General features: G+C 42.6%; 1 protein-coding gene across 4 annotated transcripts in view; it reads left to right on the plus strand.

Moving 5' to 3' along the window:
* The window catches only part of raver1 (ribonucleoprotein, PTB-binding 1), a 62,337-nt gene that overhangs the window by 27,162 nt on the left and 21,036 nt on the right, over positions 1-14,139 (plus strand). For all 4 annotated transcript variants that reach the window (XM_060943174.1, XM_060943173.1, XM_060943175.1 and 1 more), the window contains exons 4-6: positions 7,453-7,644; positions 7,737-7,857; positions 7,950-8,044. In XM_060943174.1, coding sequence (XP_060799157.1) covers positions 7,453-7,644; positions 7,737-7,857; positions 7,950-8,044 — 408 coding nt within the window. The remainder of the gene's footprint in view (positions 1-7,452; positions 7,645-7,736; positions 7,858-7,949; positions 8,045-14,139) is intronic.

A 14,139-nucleotide genomic window follows, 5' to 3' on the forward strand; every position in this document is an offset into this window, starting at 1 on the left:
AATCTGCCGAGACTGATGGTTTATTTCGAACATGCAAACAATGAATAAATGAGCAGCAAACAAGAAAAGCGAAACAGCATTTGCAACAAGAATGTGTAAAAAGCCACTAAATTAGAAAATAAACCATAATATAGGTAATAATATCTCAAAACAAAAATGGAAAGACACGGACGCACTAAGCAGTTTTGAGTTTACATGTCAAAGGAGTGGGCTGAAGTAAAAGCTTATTTAATCCCACCCCTCTTCTTTAGTCAATATAAATTGATTGATCTAGCTTCCTTTTATATATACTGTATTACTTCAACTATTCAGATATCAATTCTCTGACAGACTATCATATAATTGTATATGTATGTCCATACAGTGGTGCTTGAAAGTTTGTGACCCCTTTAGAATTTTCTATATTTCTGCATAAATATGACCTAAAACATCAGATTTTCACACAAGTCCTAAAAGTAGATAAAGAGAACCCAGTTAAACAAATGAGACAAAAATATTATACTTGGTCATTTATTTATTGAGGAAAATGATCCAATATTACATATCTGTGAGTGGCAAAAGTATGTGAACCTCTAGGATTAGCAGTTAATTTGAAGGTGAAATTAGAGTCAGGTGTTTTCAAGCAATGGGATGACAATCAGGTGTGAGTGGGCACCCTGTTTTATTTAAAGAACAGGGATCTATCAAAGTCTGATCTTCACAACACATGTTTGTGGAAGTGTATCATGGCACGAACGGAGGAGATTTCTGAGGACTTCAGAAAAAGCGTTGTTGATGCTCATCAGGCTGGAAAAGGTTACAAAACCATCTCTAAAGAGTTTGGACTCCACCAATCCACAGTCAGACAGATTGTGTACAAGTGGAGGAAATTCAAGACCATTGTTACCCTCCCCAGGAGTGGTCGACCAACAAAGATCACTCCAAGAGCAAGGCGTAGTATAGTTGGCGAGGTCACGAAGGACCCCAGGGTAACTTCTAAGCAACTGAAGGCCTCTCTCACATTGGCTAATGTTCATGAGTCCACCATCAGGAGAACACTGAACAACAATGGTGTGCATGGCAGGGTTGCAAGGAGAAAGCCACTGCTCTCCAAAAAGAACGTTGCTGCTCATCTGCAGTTTGCTAAAGATCACGTGGACAAGCCAGAAGGCTATTGGAAAAATGTTTTGTGGACAGATGAGACAAATAGAACTTTTTGGTTTAAATGAGAAGCCTTATGTTTGGAGAAAGGAAAACACTGCATTCCAGCATAAGAACCTTATCCCATCTGTGAAACACGGTGGTGGTAGTATCATGGTTTGGGCCTGTTTTGCTGCATCTGGGCCAGGACGGCTTGCCATCATTGATGGAACAATGAATTCTGAATTATACCAGCAAATTCTAAAGGAAAATGTCAGGACATCTGTCCATGAACTGAATCTCAAGAGAAGGTGGGTCATGCAGCAAGACAACGACCCTAAGCACACAAGTCGTTCTACCAAAGAATGGTTAAAGAAGAATAAAGTTAATGTTTTGGAATGGCCAAGTCAAAGTCCTGACCTTAATCCAATGGAAATGTTGTGGAGGGACCTGAAGCGAGCAGTTCATGTGAGGAAACCCACCAACATCCCAGAGTTGAAGCTGTTCTGTACGGAGGAACGGGCTAAAATTCCTCCAAGCCGGTGTGCAGGACTGATCAACAGTTACCGCAAACGTTTAGTTGCAGTTATTGCTGCACAAGGGGGTCACACCAGATACTGAAAGCAAAGGTTCACATACTTTTGCCACTCACAGATATGTAATATTGGATCATTTTCCTCAATAAATAAATGACCAAGTATAATATTTTTGTCTCATTTGTTTAACTGGGTTCTCTTTATCTACTTTTAGGACTTGTGTGAAAAATCTAATGATGTTTTAGGTCATATTTATGCAGAAAGGTAGAAAATTCTAAAAGGTTCACAAACTTTCAAGCACCACTATGTCTACACAAGTTTACTACTAATACCATGCTCACACTGGAGAAGAACAAGATAAAAATGGACAATGACCCAAAAAAGAACAAAAACGGGAAACAAAATGATCTGGAAGTTCCTGAAGTGGTGCGTGATATCACACGTGTAACAGTCCAGGTATTTAGTTCGTGTGCAGCAGTGACGAGACCAGTCTCAGTATGGAATCACATTTTGGAGAGAATTCTGACGGTGACTGGGGTTCTTTTGTCGGATGAAGGGGCAGATGATCTCATCTCATTATCTCTAGCCGCTTATCCTGTTCTACAGGGTCGCAGGCAAGCTGGAGCCTATCCCAGCTGACTACGGGCGAAAGGCGGGGTACACCCTGGACAAGTCGCCAGGTCATCACAGGGCTGACACATAGACACAGACAACCATTCACACTCACATTCACACCTACGCTCAATTTAGAGTCACCAGTTAACCTAACCTGCATGTCTTTGGACTGTGGAGGAAACCGGAGCACCCGGAGGAAACCCACGCGAACACGGGGAGAACATGCAAACTCCGCACAGAAAGGCCCTCGCCGGCCACGGGGCTCGAACCCAGGACCTTCTTGCTGTGAGGCGACAGCGCTAACCACTACACCACCGTGTCGCTGGGGCAGATGATTATCAAGGATATTCCGGAGTAAATGGTTCTTTTCAAGCCCCCAAGATGAAACTTTCAGTTCATGACAGACTTCCTCAGTAGTGCGTACGCGAGATGGTGAGAGATGTGCACAACGTGGTGGTTACCTTTCATCATGTTTTCTTGAACAGAACTTGAGCAACTCGAGTCTTGCAAATTGCAGTCTGAGAGCATTTAGCACATTTCAGTGAATGTGTGTGTGCATTTTTCCTTCCTGTTAAAGTGCATCAGATCGGATGTTGAGCATGTAAATGTTGCTCATAATCCTGTTTGGTGCACTGGGTGTGTGAGAATGGGGGAATCGACGAAATGTCACTTATTAAATCAATGGGTTTCTTTTTGCTCCTGTAATTCCCATGTGGTGGTGAACACTTGATGAATCAGATTTATTATTGGTCAGCGACATGAAGGCCCTGTCCACACGGCAACAGATTCAGGTGAATCTGATTAAAAATTGTTTATCGTTTCGGCCTGGCGTCCACACGGCACCGGTGTTTTGGGTGCCCCAAAACGATAGCCTAGTAAACTAGACCCACCTGCCTAGCGGCCAAAAATATTTTTTTTCTAGTGAGTGGGTCTAGCCTCGCACCATGTAAACAAAAACACCCCGGACATCAAATCGTGCCCGCCAATCACAACGCAAGGTTTTTGTTTGGATTCTTTGGGCGGGCTTTTGCAGGAGTGACGACAAAGCTGCGCGATGCTGGAGAAAACACAACAGGAAAGATGGCTACGGCTAGTGAACAGCGCGCGTTTGACTCCGCTTTGGAATCAGTTTTGGAAGAATTAGACTTGGAGTTTTCGTTGAAACATGAGCAGGAAGAGTCTCTACGCTCATTCCTTTTCAAGAAGGACGTTTTCACTGTTTTGCCGACCGGCTATGGCAAAAGTCTGATCTACCAGCTGGCTCCGCTCGTAGCCAAAAGGATGGGGCTAGTTTGTGCAGTACGAAGAATTAATAAACAGCTTTGAAACATTACTTTTTGATTGTTTATTTTCCCGTTATTTTAAATTTAAGGGGAATTATTTCACCAAACACCACTAAATAAAAACCCTCAGTTTAAGCAAACCCTTGAAAAACACTTGGAAAAAAAAGTGTGTTATGTGGTACAGACTCCAAACTTGTGGTCATTATCTCCAAACTTCTTAATATCTAGAACCTGTTTATTAATTAATACGCATTTTGAAAAATAATTTCAAGGCCTCCCCCACTGCTTTCTGTCGCTCTGACTACGTCAGTCACTGTTGCGCTGATTGGTCAGAGCGTTGGCCTATACGCACAGACAGTTTGAAAGACAGCGGGTTGTTCCTCCTACCCGCTTCGGAAATGTCTACGGATCGAGGCCAGACTAAATATTCACATTTAGTCTGGCTTGCCAGGCGACCAAAACGATATTTTTCTGAGAACGGGTTCCAGAGTGGAAAAATCTGGCAACGGCGCCGTTGCGAAGTCGTCTGGATGAGTAGAACGGATTTGTTTACGATGACGTCACAACCACATGACTAGAACAAGCAGCACTCTCGCGCGCATCATTCGCAACAACAATGGATAAGAATCTTTATTATTGGATAAGAATCTTTATTATTGGATAAGAATCTTTTGAAATTGTTTACACATTAACCTGACTGACCTGCCAGACAGACAATTTCCACCTGCTTTGATGAACAGAAAGTCCAGCCTTCCACACAAAGCAACAGTTACCTGACTATAATGGAGGCAGAGGGGAAAAGGGTCAGAAGACCCTTCAACAGACTGTGTGTTGTATGAACCACTGCATTGCATTCACTTTTGTATACAGCTTTTCTTTTAAATAAAAAGTAACTGAGCCATTTCTTGAAATTTTATTTTTTATTTTTTATTTTTTTTATTGGATAAGACTGCTTTTCAAAATGTTCACATACAATATAAAAAGTTATATAAATTATATAAAAATGCTTTTCAAAAATGTTCACACACAATAAGAAAATTAAGTTATATAAAACTATGCACACTAATAAAACTAATTTGTACACACAGAAGGCACGATTTCCTCGCATAGTCGCAGCCATCTTGTTGTTGTGTGCTTGTTCCTGTGAGTGCTTCATGCCGCTTAGAAGGGGTTTATGCGCATGCGTCCTACTTCTATTGTTCTGGTGTCTCCGATGGGACCGTCTTACAGCGCACGTAGAGGTGTGGCATGTGTATTGCATCATTTTCAGCAAGTGTTGTGTTGCCATATGTACCTGATATTTTACTGATCCGTTGCCCATGTGGACGCGACTTTTTTTTTTTTTTTTTAAAACCCGCTTAAAAAAAAAAATTCTCGTGGATGTAGCTGAAATCTGCCCACTTTGTTTGCACAAACCTCACCCACTGTCGCTTTAGATTAGTGTCATTTCTCAGAAATTTGTGAACTGAATGTCCTGCTGTATGTGGATTTGAACATCCCAACATAGTTCAGCGCTTTCACATCGTTATTTTTGTAAGATTCCTACAATATCCAATTTCAGCGAGTCAACAAGCACGGAGTTCGATGACCCAGATAGCCAGGGTTCCATGCATGATGTAATGCAAGATTAGCCCTGAGGCAAGGCTGCCTTTTTTTCAGGATCCAGAAACCGTGATTTATTGCCTAGTTTTGTGCTTGATTTTATTTTTATTCCCACCCCCTGCTTTATTAATTCATTTTGGTTGTTACTGACTTAATTTTAAATCATTACGTGCACTTTAGTAGTAATTTCAACTTGTGTAACGCTTTTCTTAAAGTGCATATTCTGGGCTTTTTTTTATTTGAAAGTATGTCCCTTTACACACTCATCCAGAAGGGTAATTTTGCACAAGGCCATCTGTCTACAGCAGAATAAAATAAAATAAAACGCGTCTGGAAAAATCCCAAGGGAGTCTGGAGCCAGATTCGTGACGTCACCTGCGGAAGCGCCAGCAGGCTGCGCGAGCTTTGCACGGTTTCAGTGCACAGCCTGTGTAGACCAAGCGCTCCCGTTTCTCTCTCATTGTCTGGTCTTTTGGCAAACGATGAGTACTAATCCCATCAAGATTGGTGTTGCTACACCCTCCTACAATACAGCTGTTAACCATTTTAATAATTACGCGATAAAGTTGAAGAAATTTGCAGAAAACCACCAGGTCGTTTTCTCATAAACAAACCAGCGCTGGTGTAGGATTCAGAGGGAGGCGTCCCGCACGCGACGTCACGAAAATCAATGTTTGCCGGGAAATCCAAATGCCAAGTTTTTTCAGAGGCGGACCAATTCACCTCAAATGGCTTGATTTCAACTGGATTTTTCTGGTATTGCGCAAGGTAAAAAAAAATTGCACAAAATGTGACAGATATTTGACCAAAGTTTAATATAAAATAGAATTGCACTGATCTTGCTCCTGAACTTACCCGTGATGTGCACTTTAAAACCCAAGGTTGCTTTACAATTATGGGGGGGAAGGTCCACCAAATAGAAGTCAGGATGTCATTCCAATGGCGTAGCAGCTACAGTCCCACCAAAAGGCACACGAAAACAAGTCCGCCGCCTCTGGGGAACATCACTCGGAACACCGCGCCATGCACTAAAGCGCCACTGGGCAACTACGATGTTAAAATGAGCAACAAGCTCATTGCAGTCCATATCTACGAACGCAGGCATCACCCACAGCAAACCAAGGCCTGGAGGGAACCGATGCTCAAAGCTGGGTCTGGAGCTACACCACAACCGGTGGACAAAACCAAACAAACCTCAAACTACACACAAACTGAAGATAAAGTGAAGTGAAAAAAGCTCTGGTGAGAAGTGGCAGCCAGAATGCGCATGGTGTACTCTCAACCAGAAACGCAAATGGGGGGAGCACTTTAAAATGTATCTGTGTAGACCATGGACGCAAACGGTGCGCCTTTTTCATGGCTGTCTGGGGGACTTGTGTGAATCGCGCAGATCCGATTTTTTTTGGGGGGGGCGGGGCGCGTTGGAGTGTCTGATTTATAATTTCATCAAAGTAAATTCTGTATTAAAATTACTAAAGCAAATGCCGTTAGTCCATGAAACATCGGAAGTGTATGAGAAGAAAACAGTAAATCAGAAAGCTGCGCACATAAAGCCAATTACGTAACTTGCGTTGGACTGATGGAAATCCTTGCGCGTGCAGCAGATAATGGCGCGCAGCCAATTGGCTTTACGTGCGCAGCTTTCTGATTTACTGTTTTCTTCTCTTATACTTCCTACGTTTTATGGACTGTCACGGCATTTGCTTATTTAGTAATTTTAATACAGAATTTAATTTGAAATTATAATCAGACACTCCAACCCCCCCCCAAAAAAAAAAAACCTCATCGGATCTGCGTGATTCACACAAGTCCCCCAGACAGCCGTGAAAAAGGCGGCATCCGCCAAAAGGCGCGCCGTTTGCATCCATGGTAGACGTTTTCTCTCAATTTCAGTTTGTTTTATTGACTTTCACTTCTTTCTAGGAATAAATGCTTCAAGACCAATACTTAAGGTGTCAATTGGTGAAAGTAAAACCATTTTAAGACTTCTATCTTGTACATTGCTGTAATTTTTTTTTTTTTTTTTTTTTTTTTAATATGAAATATTGGGGGGTGGGGTTTAAGTGTGCAGTAATTGATTGTGAGGCAGATTTGCTGCCGTTCACCAGAAGCAGCTCCCCGTTAGGTTAGCGTGGGGACGCACACGAACCCAGTGTCAGTGCGAGCATGTTCACAACATGCATATCCACCCATCTGCTGGAAACTGACACTGGGCTCGTGTGCATCCCCACGCTAACCTAACTAACGGGGAGAGGATTTTTATAAAAATAAAAAAACTTTTTGGTTTGTGTTCTCAGGTCGCTCAGGGACAAGATGGCAGTTTTCGGCGTTTTGCCATTTTGGAGTACTCCACGCCAGAGATGGCTGAAGAAGTGCAGCGATTAACTGATGGAAGGCCTGTAGGTGGTAGCCGTGTTCGAGTGTCCTTCTGCGCTCCAGGACCTCCAGGCAGGAGCATGCTGGCTGCACTTATTGCTGCTCAGACTTTGGTATCGTCTGCCTTTTTTTAATTGTGCGCCAATTCAGCACTTTAAATTTTTTCATTCTTTTGACACTTGCAAGTAATCTTTGTTTTTAACAGGCTATAAATCGAGGGAAAGGTCTCCTTCCTGAACCGAGTGCCATGCAAATCCTTTCTAGCTTGAGCAACCCAGCGACCCTGAAATTGCTGCTGGCTTCTTTCAGTCAGGGACACAAACAAGGTGCGCGCTCTCGGCTGAAAATCAACTCTGCATGTTGACGTGTGAAGAACAGAGTACAGATGCAGTAAACTGGTGTGTGTATGTGCGCGCAGGTCTGCTCGGTGCGGCCCCGGCCATGCCGCTGCTCACGAACCCCGCCCTCTCCACCGCGCTCTTGCAGCTGCTGCTTCAGAACCAAGTCCAGCAGGTACTGAATAACTGAATAAGAACGGAGCGAAGCGTTCATTTTTAATGAATTAAATTTGTTGCCTCTTGTGATCTGTCTTGCTCTCTCTGAGTAGTGTCCTCAGTCCTTACTCTCCCGTTCTCTCTAGCAAGCCTTCCTAGGAACCGCTCTTCTTTGGGCGCAGGTTCTGCACAGTACAGAAAGCCGTCTGCCCCCCTGCGTGAGTGGTGCAGTGTGAGTTTGTGGTGTGGTGTATTCGGTCGCGACAGGGACGCAGCGAGGCCTGATGGCGACGCGGTGGTATATTGGAGGTTGTCATGTTTGAACAGGTAGACGTTTGCGCGCCTTAACGGGCTCCCCTGGCCTGGAGGTAGAGCCGGCGTCATCAGGTCAGAGACGGATAGCCACCACCGTGTTCTCATTGTTCTAGCAACAATCGTCTTACTCGAGTACACACACTTTATTGAGAAACCAGAAGTTAAACTCCTATCCAGAAGATTTTTTTTTTTTCTCTTCTTGTGCTGGGAAATTTACAAACTCCTGGCACTGGCGTCTCCTTCCGTAAATGTCGTCTCCATCACTTTTTTTTTGTTTTGTTTTTGCTTAAAGGGATAGTTGGGGATTTTTGACATGAATCTGTATGGCATCCCCATCAATAGTGTCGTGCAAACACACTGACTCACCCCTGACAGCATCCTGTGAGTCCAGTTCTTGTCCAGTTTTGGTCCAGACGAAAGTAGTCCGGCAAGTTTGTTGGGGTCACGAAAGTAAAACGTTTTTCGTCTCAAAACAGTGCGTGTTCAAAAGAGTGATATATTTGCATCACAAAACCGTTGCCAAATAAAGTCAGACCTCGAAATCGCTTGGCACTATTTTCTCTCCCTTCTTATCACTGCGCGCTGCCGCCAGGTGACAGCCACGGCTGCTTCATTCATTGTTTACTGCTAACGAAGTTAGCGACAACATGTCTGACTACGACAGCGACGTTGAAAACATTGACTTCATCTCACAGCCAAAGGGATATCTTTATGAACCCGAATATACAGATGAAGAAATCCGCCAGATGGAGTTAGAACGGGCAGAGAGAGAAAGGGTGGACAGAGAAGTGGAAGAAGGTGAAGCTGGAGCCGCAGCTTGTTAGCGCCACTGATCTGAACTCCTAATCACTGCCAAACAATGGGAAAGGTGTTGATTCCTGCACAGATGTCAACATGACAGTGTGCAGTGATAAGAAGGGAGAGAAAATAGTGCCAAGCGATTTCGAGGTCTGACTTTTTATTTGGCAACGGTTTTGTGATGCAAATATATCACTCTTTTGAACACGCACTGTTTTGAGACGAAAAACGTTTTACTTTCGTGACCCCAACAAACTTGCCGGACTACTTTCGTCTGGAGCAAAACTGGACAAGAACTGGACTCACAGGATGCTGTCAGGGGTGAGTCAGTGTGTTTGCACGACACTGTTGATGGGGATGCCATACAGATTCATGTCAAAAATCCCCAACTATCCCTTTAAGCGCATTTTGTTTTTGTAACTAAAACTCATCAGAATGAGCACACTCCCCCCCCCCCCCCCCCCCCCCCCCCCCCCCCCCAAAAAAAAAAAAAGTTGCTAGTTAATATTAAAACATGGACAGCATGATTATCATAAAGTAGGGCCGCCACACATTTTTGGGATGGGCGGGGCACAGGGCACCATATGTTTTGATGAAACGGCCCTTTTATCCCCTACTGGCTGAAAGGCCTGAAGGGGGATTATGTCGTGGCGATGTCCGTCTGTCCCAGGAAAGGTACTCGCTTTCTGAAATCAATGTCTCCTTCAATGTTTGGAGGAATGTCATGAAACTTGACCGGCTTCTTTATGTCAGTAATGCGCATATTGAGATTTCGTTCAATTCCGTCATGTTTTACCAGAGTTGCCAGCAAGGGATATTGTGCTCTCGGAGCATTTTGTTTTATTTTAAATTTTTGTTGTTGTCCTTGTCTGTGGTCTTTCCATTTACATTTGTCTAAATTGAACAGTAAATTTTCCCTGTGTTGATATTGGCTTCCTCCCCCCCCCAGGAATGATTTTAAATATTCTACAATATTGAGAAGGAGTGGCTACATGTGGGAGTGAAGTGACTGGCTGCAGCACCTGCATCATGCCCTGTGTTAATCACACGCAGTAGCGGAGTTTGTCCGGCAACTTGTTCTAATCTAATGTCATTTTCTGGTGCTGTCAAAGTTAACGCGTTAATTTTGGCGATTTTTAATTTTAAACATTTAATGCATTAAAAATTAACATGGTTTTGTTTACTTCCGGCGGCGGCTGACCCATAACCTTTGGTTGTGTGCGGGAAAACCGGGCAGAAACGGCTATCCTAATTAAAGGAGAGTCTATGGCGGAAAGATGGATAAGGGCGAAAGTTTCATTTTAAAAAGTTGCCCAACGGCTCGTTGGACAAAACTAAGGCAATTTGCAAAGCCGAATTTAATTACCACAGAAGTAACACGTTTTTAGCGTATCACCTCAAAGCAAAACACCCTGCTGGAATTACCTCCACTGGACCTCGCCAGTCGACACTACAGGAGTGTGGCACTCGTGGGCGAGTAACGAAACCTGTAAGTGAAAAGTTAACCAGTTACTTGGATAGGTTAAAAACTGCCGCCCAGTTAGCACAGTAGAGGATGATGGACTGAGAGAAGTAATTCGTATTGCATCAGGAGATAATACCTCTTATTTACCCTCGAGAGGAACCATCGTGTCAAGAATACACACTTTGTATGAGGATGAGAGGGCACAGCGGATAAACATGCTTGCGCAAGCAAAGCACATCGCTCTCATGGGTGACCATTGGACGTCTATCAACAACGATAATTATTTGGGCGTCACAGCACATTTCGTTGATCAAGACTGGACTCTGCAGTCGTTTGCACTTACTGTGAGTAAAACCAAGGAGCGACGTTAGGGATCGACCAATTTTTTTTTTTTTTTTTTCCCCCCTTCAGGGCCGATACCAAATTATGGAATTGGGATGCCGATAACCAATATGTGCAACCGATAAATGTAAACATTATAATTCACATGAAATTAAACATGGCACACACTGACACAGACCTTCATATCCATGAAATGTATGTTTAATTGTAAAATTGAACATGAAATTTTGTGCAGGGAGATGCCAGCAGCATTTGTACAATAAAGTCAAACATTAGTTAGAATAAAATGAGAAATAAAATAATAAAATATTCACCAATTTAAAAAAAATAAGTCACTCCCTACTATATTACAGCTCACCATTTTCAGTGGAAAATAAATGAAAATACACTCTGGATTCTTTTACACTAAGAACTAAGTAAGACTTGCCAACTTAAAGTAGTTTTTAAATAACAAATCAAGTGTCGGGAGCTGCCTGCAGCATTTTTTAAAAGTAAAATCAAACATAAAGTAGGCCATCACTCCCTATTATGGAACAACTTGACAAGTAACCATCTACATTCTAATGCTTTTAATGCCCAAGCCTAATATTCCCAATTTAGGAGGATTATATTGTAGTGAACAGGGGTGATAGCGTTCCGGCGCCGCGCCGGATTTCCGGCGTACCGTGGCTGGGGGGAAAAAAAAAATCTAGTTCGCCCATTGTCCTGTGTCATTCTGAGATGTGCAGATAGACAGTAAAGGGAATTCCGAATTCCCTTTACTGTCTATCTGCGCATCTCAGAATGACACAGGACAATGGTCGAACTAGATTTTTAAAAAATTTTTTTTTTCCCCCAGCCACGGTACGCCGGAAATCCGGCGCGGCGCCGGAACGCGATCACCCCTGTGTGAAGGAAGCATTACATGTAGTTTCAGCGAGACTAGTTGGTTGTAGGCTAATTCAAGTGCTTCCTTCCGTAAGCTAAGTTTGCCTGGCTATACAGATGCAAATGGACAATTTTAACAAGTAGTAGATGAAGAATGTAAACACACAATGTTGTGCTTTTGCAACTTGTGTGTTTGACTTATTGCAGCAAAAGCAGCGTGTCCTTACCTTGAAGTGGGATCTGCTTCTGCCCAAGTGCCCATACTGCCGCCTTGAAACAGTTCACAGCGTTTAGCTACGCGTGGTGATTGGCTGTATCCCTTGTGCCGCTTCAGCCCGAGTGCCCGTACGGCCGCCTTGAAACAGTTCACAGCGTTTAGCTACACGTGTCAATTGGCTATATCTCTTGTGCCAAACAAATCAGATGTTGTGGTGGGCAGGACCGTGTTCTTGAACTCAGAGGCGAGTGCAGGAAAGGACGTGCAGTGACAGTCGCGTTAGGAACGAAATGGCTGCAAAAAGGCATGTTGTCGGCATATCGGTGGAAATTATGGCCGATACCGATAACCCTAAAAATGCAGAATATCGGCCCGATATATCGGCCAGGCCGATTATCGGTCGACCCCTAAGTGACGTAACGTAAACAAACTGGTCCGCCTCAGTAACTGGCTGAGTGTAAAGAAGGACTAAGTAAATTATATCTATGGAGTGAAAAATGTTCAATGTTCTGAACTTGCAACAGTGTCTTTGCACTGTGCATATGTGCACCTTAAGCCATTAAAATGGTTTTTGAATTTAAATATACTTTGTTTACTCTACATTGAATTTGATTTTACATAAATATTCAGTCTTAAGTAGAAAAATGCAATTAATTTATTGATTGTGATTTAATTACAGAAATTTGTGCGATTTTAATTAATTTTTTTTAAAATCGATTGACAGCCCTAGTCATTTCTTACCTGTTAAATTGAAACGGTTCGACAGTCGTGTCCTGTTGTACAGAGGGTCCGTTAGTACAAAGTTCTTTGGACGGACCCTCCCCCTTCTCTTCAGCACGTCTTATTTGGACACTTTAACCGATCCAAACTGTTAGCCATTTTATGTTAACGTTTGAAAGAGGTTTAATAGGAAAAGGCTTGTCTAATCACACTAGCTATCAAGCCGTATAGCAACATGGCTAGCAAGAGAAACTGTTATTCCCAGAAAACTATTATAGGCCTAGTCCTCTAATTTTGTCTAACATAATGTTAAGTGTTTTATTGATTTAACTCTAGCTTATTAATTATCAATCCTCATTGATAAGTCTGCTGTTTAATAGATTCTCTGCCATCTTTCATAAAAATCACCCCCCAATAACTTGCAAAAAGCTGAATCGGGCACGATATTGGTATGTGCGGGCACATGCAAGTTTCAGTGAGATGTGATAAAGTGAATAGTTTTCACTGTTGGATTAACACTAACGGTTTTGAAAGGGGCTGAAAACCCGACTAACCCAATGTGCTGAGCGGTCTTCACGTGGCAGATTCTACCGTAACTGGATCCATTAACCACTTGCCCACAAAATAAGAAATTTTTCTTGTCCTTTTTTCAGTGAGGTAATATTTTCAAGATTGAAAATATGGTATTTGGTCTTCTAAAACAGCACGTCATTTAAAACTACACTGAGTATATCAATAAAAGATTTTTAAAGAATAAAGTTCTATTTCTTTGACATATCTGACAGACATAACTCCCATTTTAAAAATCCCTTTCATTATCCCTGTTGCTATCGTCAGTGAATTTGTCAGTTGACCTGACGATAGACTCGGCCGTTATGGATCTTTGGAAGCAGGCTTTATCATTTTTGGGTGTCAACAGATAGAGTTGAAATGGATTAACAGCGAAAAAACTATTTCGTTCACGAGAGAAGCCCACAGTTATTTTTTAAAAATGCTATCGTCAGTCTAATGCACCTGACGCTAGCAAAATTCAAGCCCTCACCACGCACATGTTGACTGACGCAAAGAGGAAATTCTCCTGCGCATGATTTTTGTGACAGCAGACATTTACTTCCGGGCAAGACTTGGAGTCCTGACAGCTAGTAAAACTTGCTTTCGCTGTGAACACTGTCGTTATCGCTATCCATGCTGTAAAATTAATGCTGTTCTCCTGAGAAATGCTGGCAAAGATTTATAAGATTTTTGATAATCTTATAAATAAATCTGTTTTTAAAAAAATGTTGACAAAATGCTACTATGTTTGTTGTGAACGAGCGAGTCGCCAGCCAATCAGAGCGCAGGATTTGATGGAAACTGGACTGTGAAAAAAGTTAACTCCTTGGTATGATGA

Source organism: Neoarius graeffei, chromosome 16 (genome assembly GCF_027579695.1).
Source record: "Neoarius graeffei isolate fNeoGra1 chromosome 16, fNeoGra1.pri, whole genome shotgun sequence".
Lineage (NCBI taxonomy): Eukaryota > Metazoa > Chordata > Actinopteri > Siluriformes > Ariidae > Neoarius > Neoarius graeffei.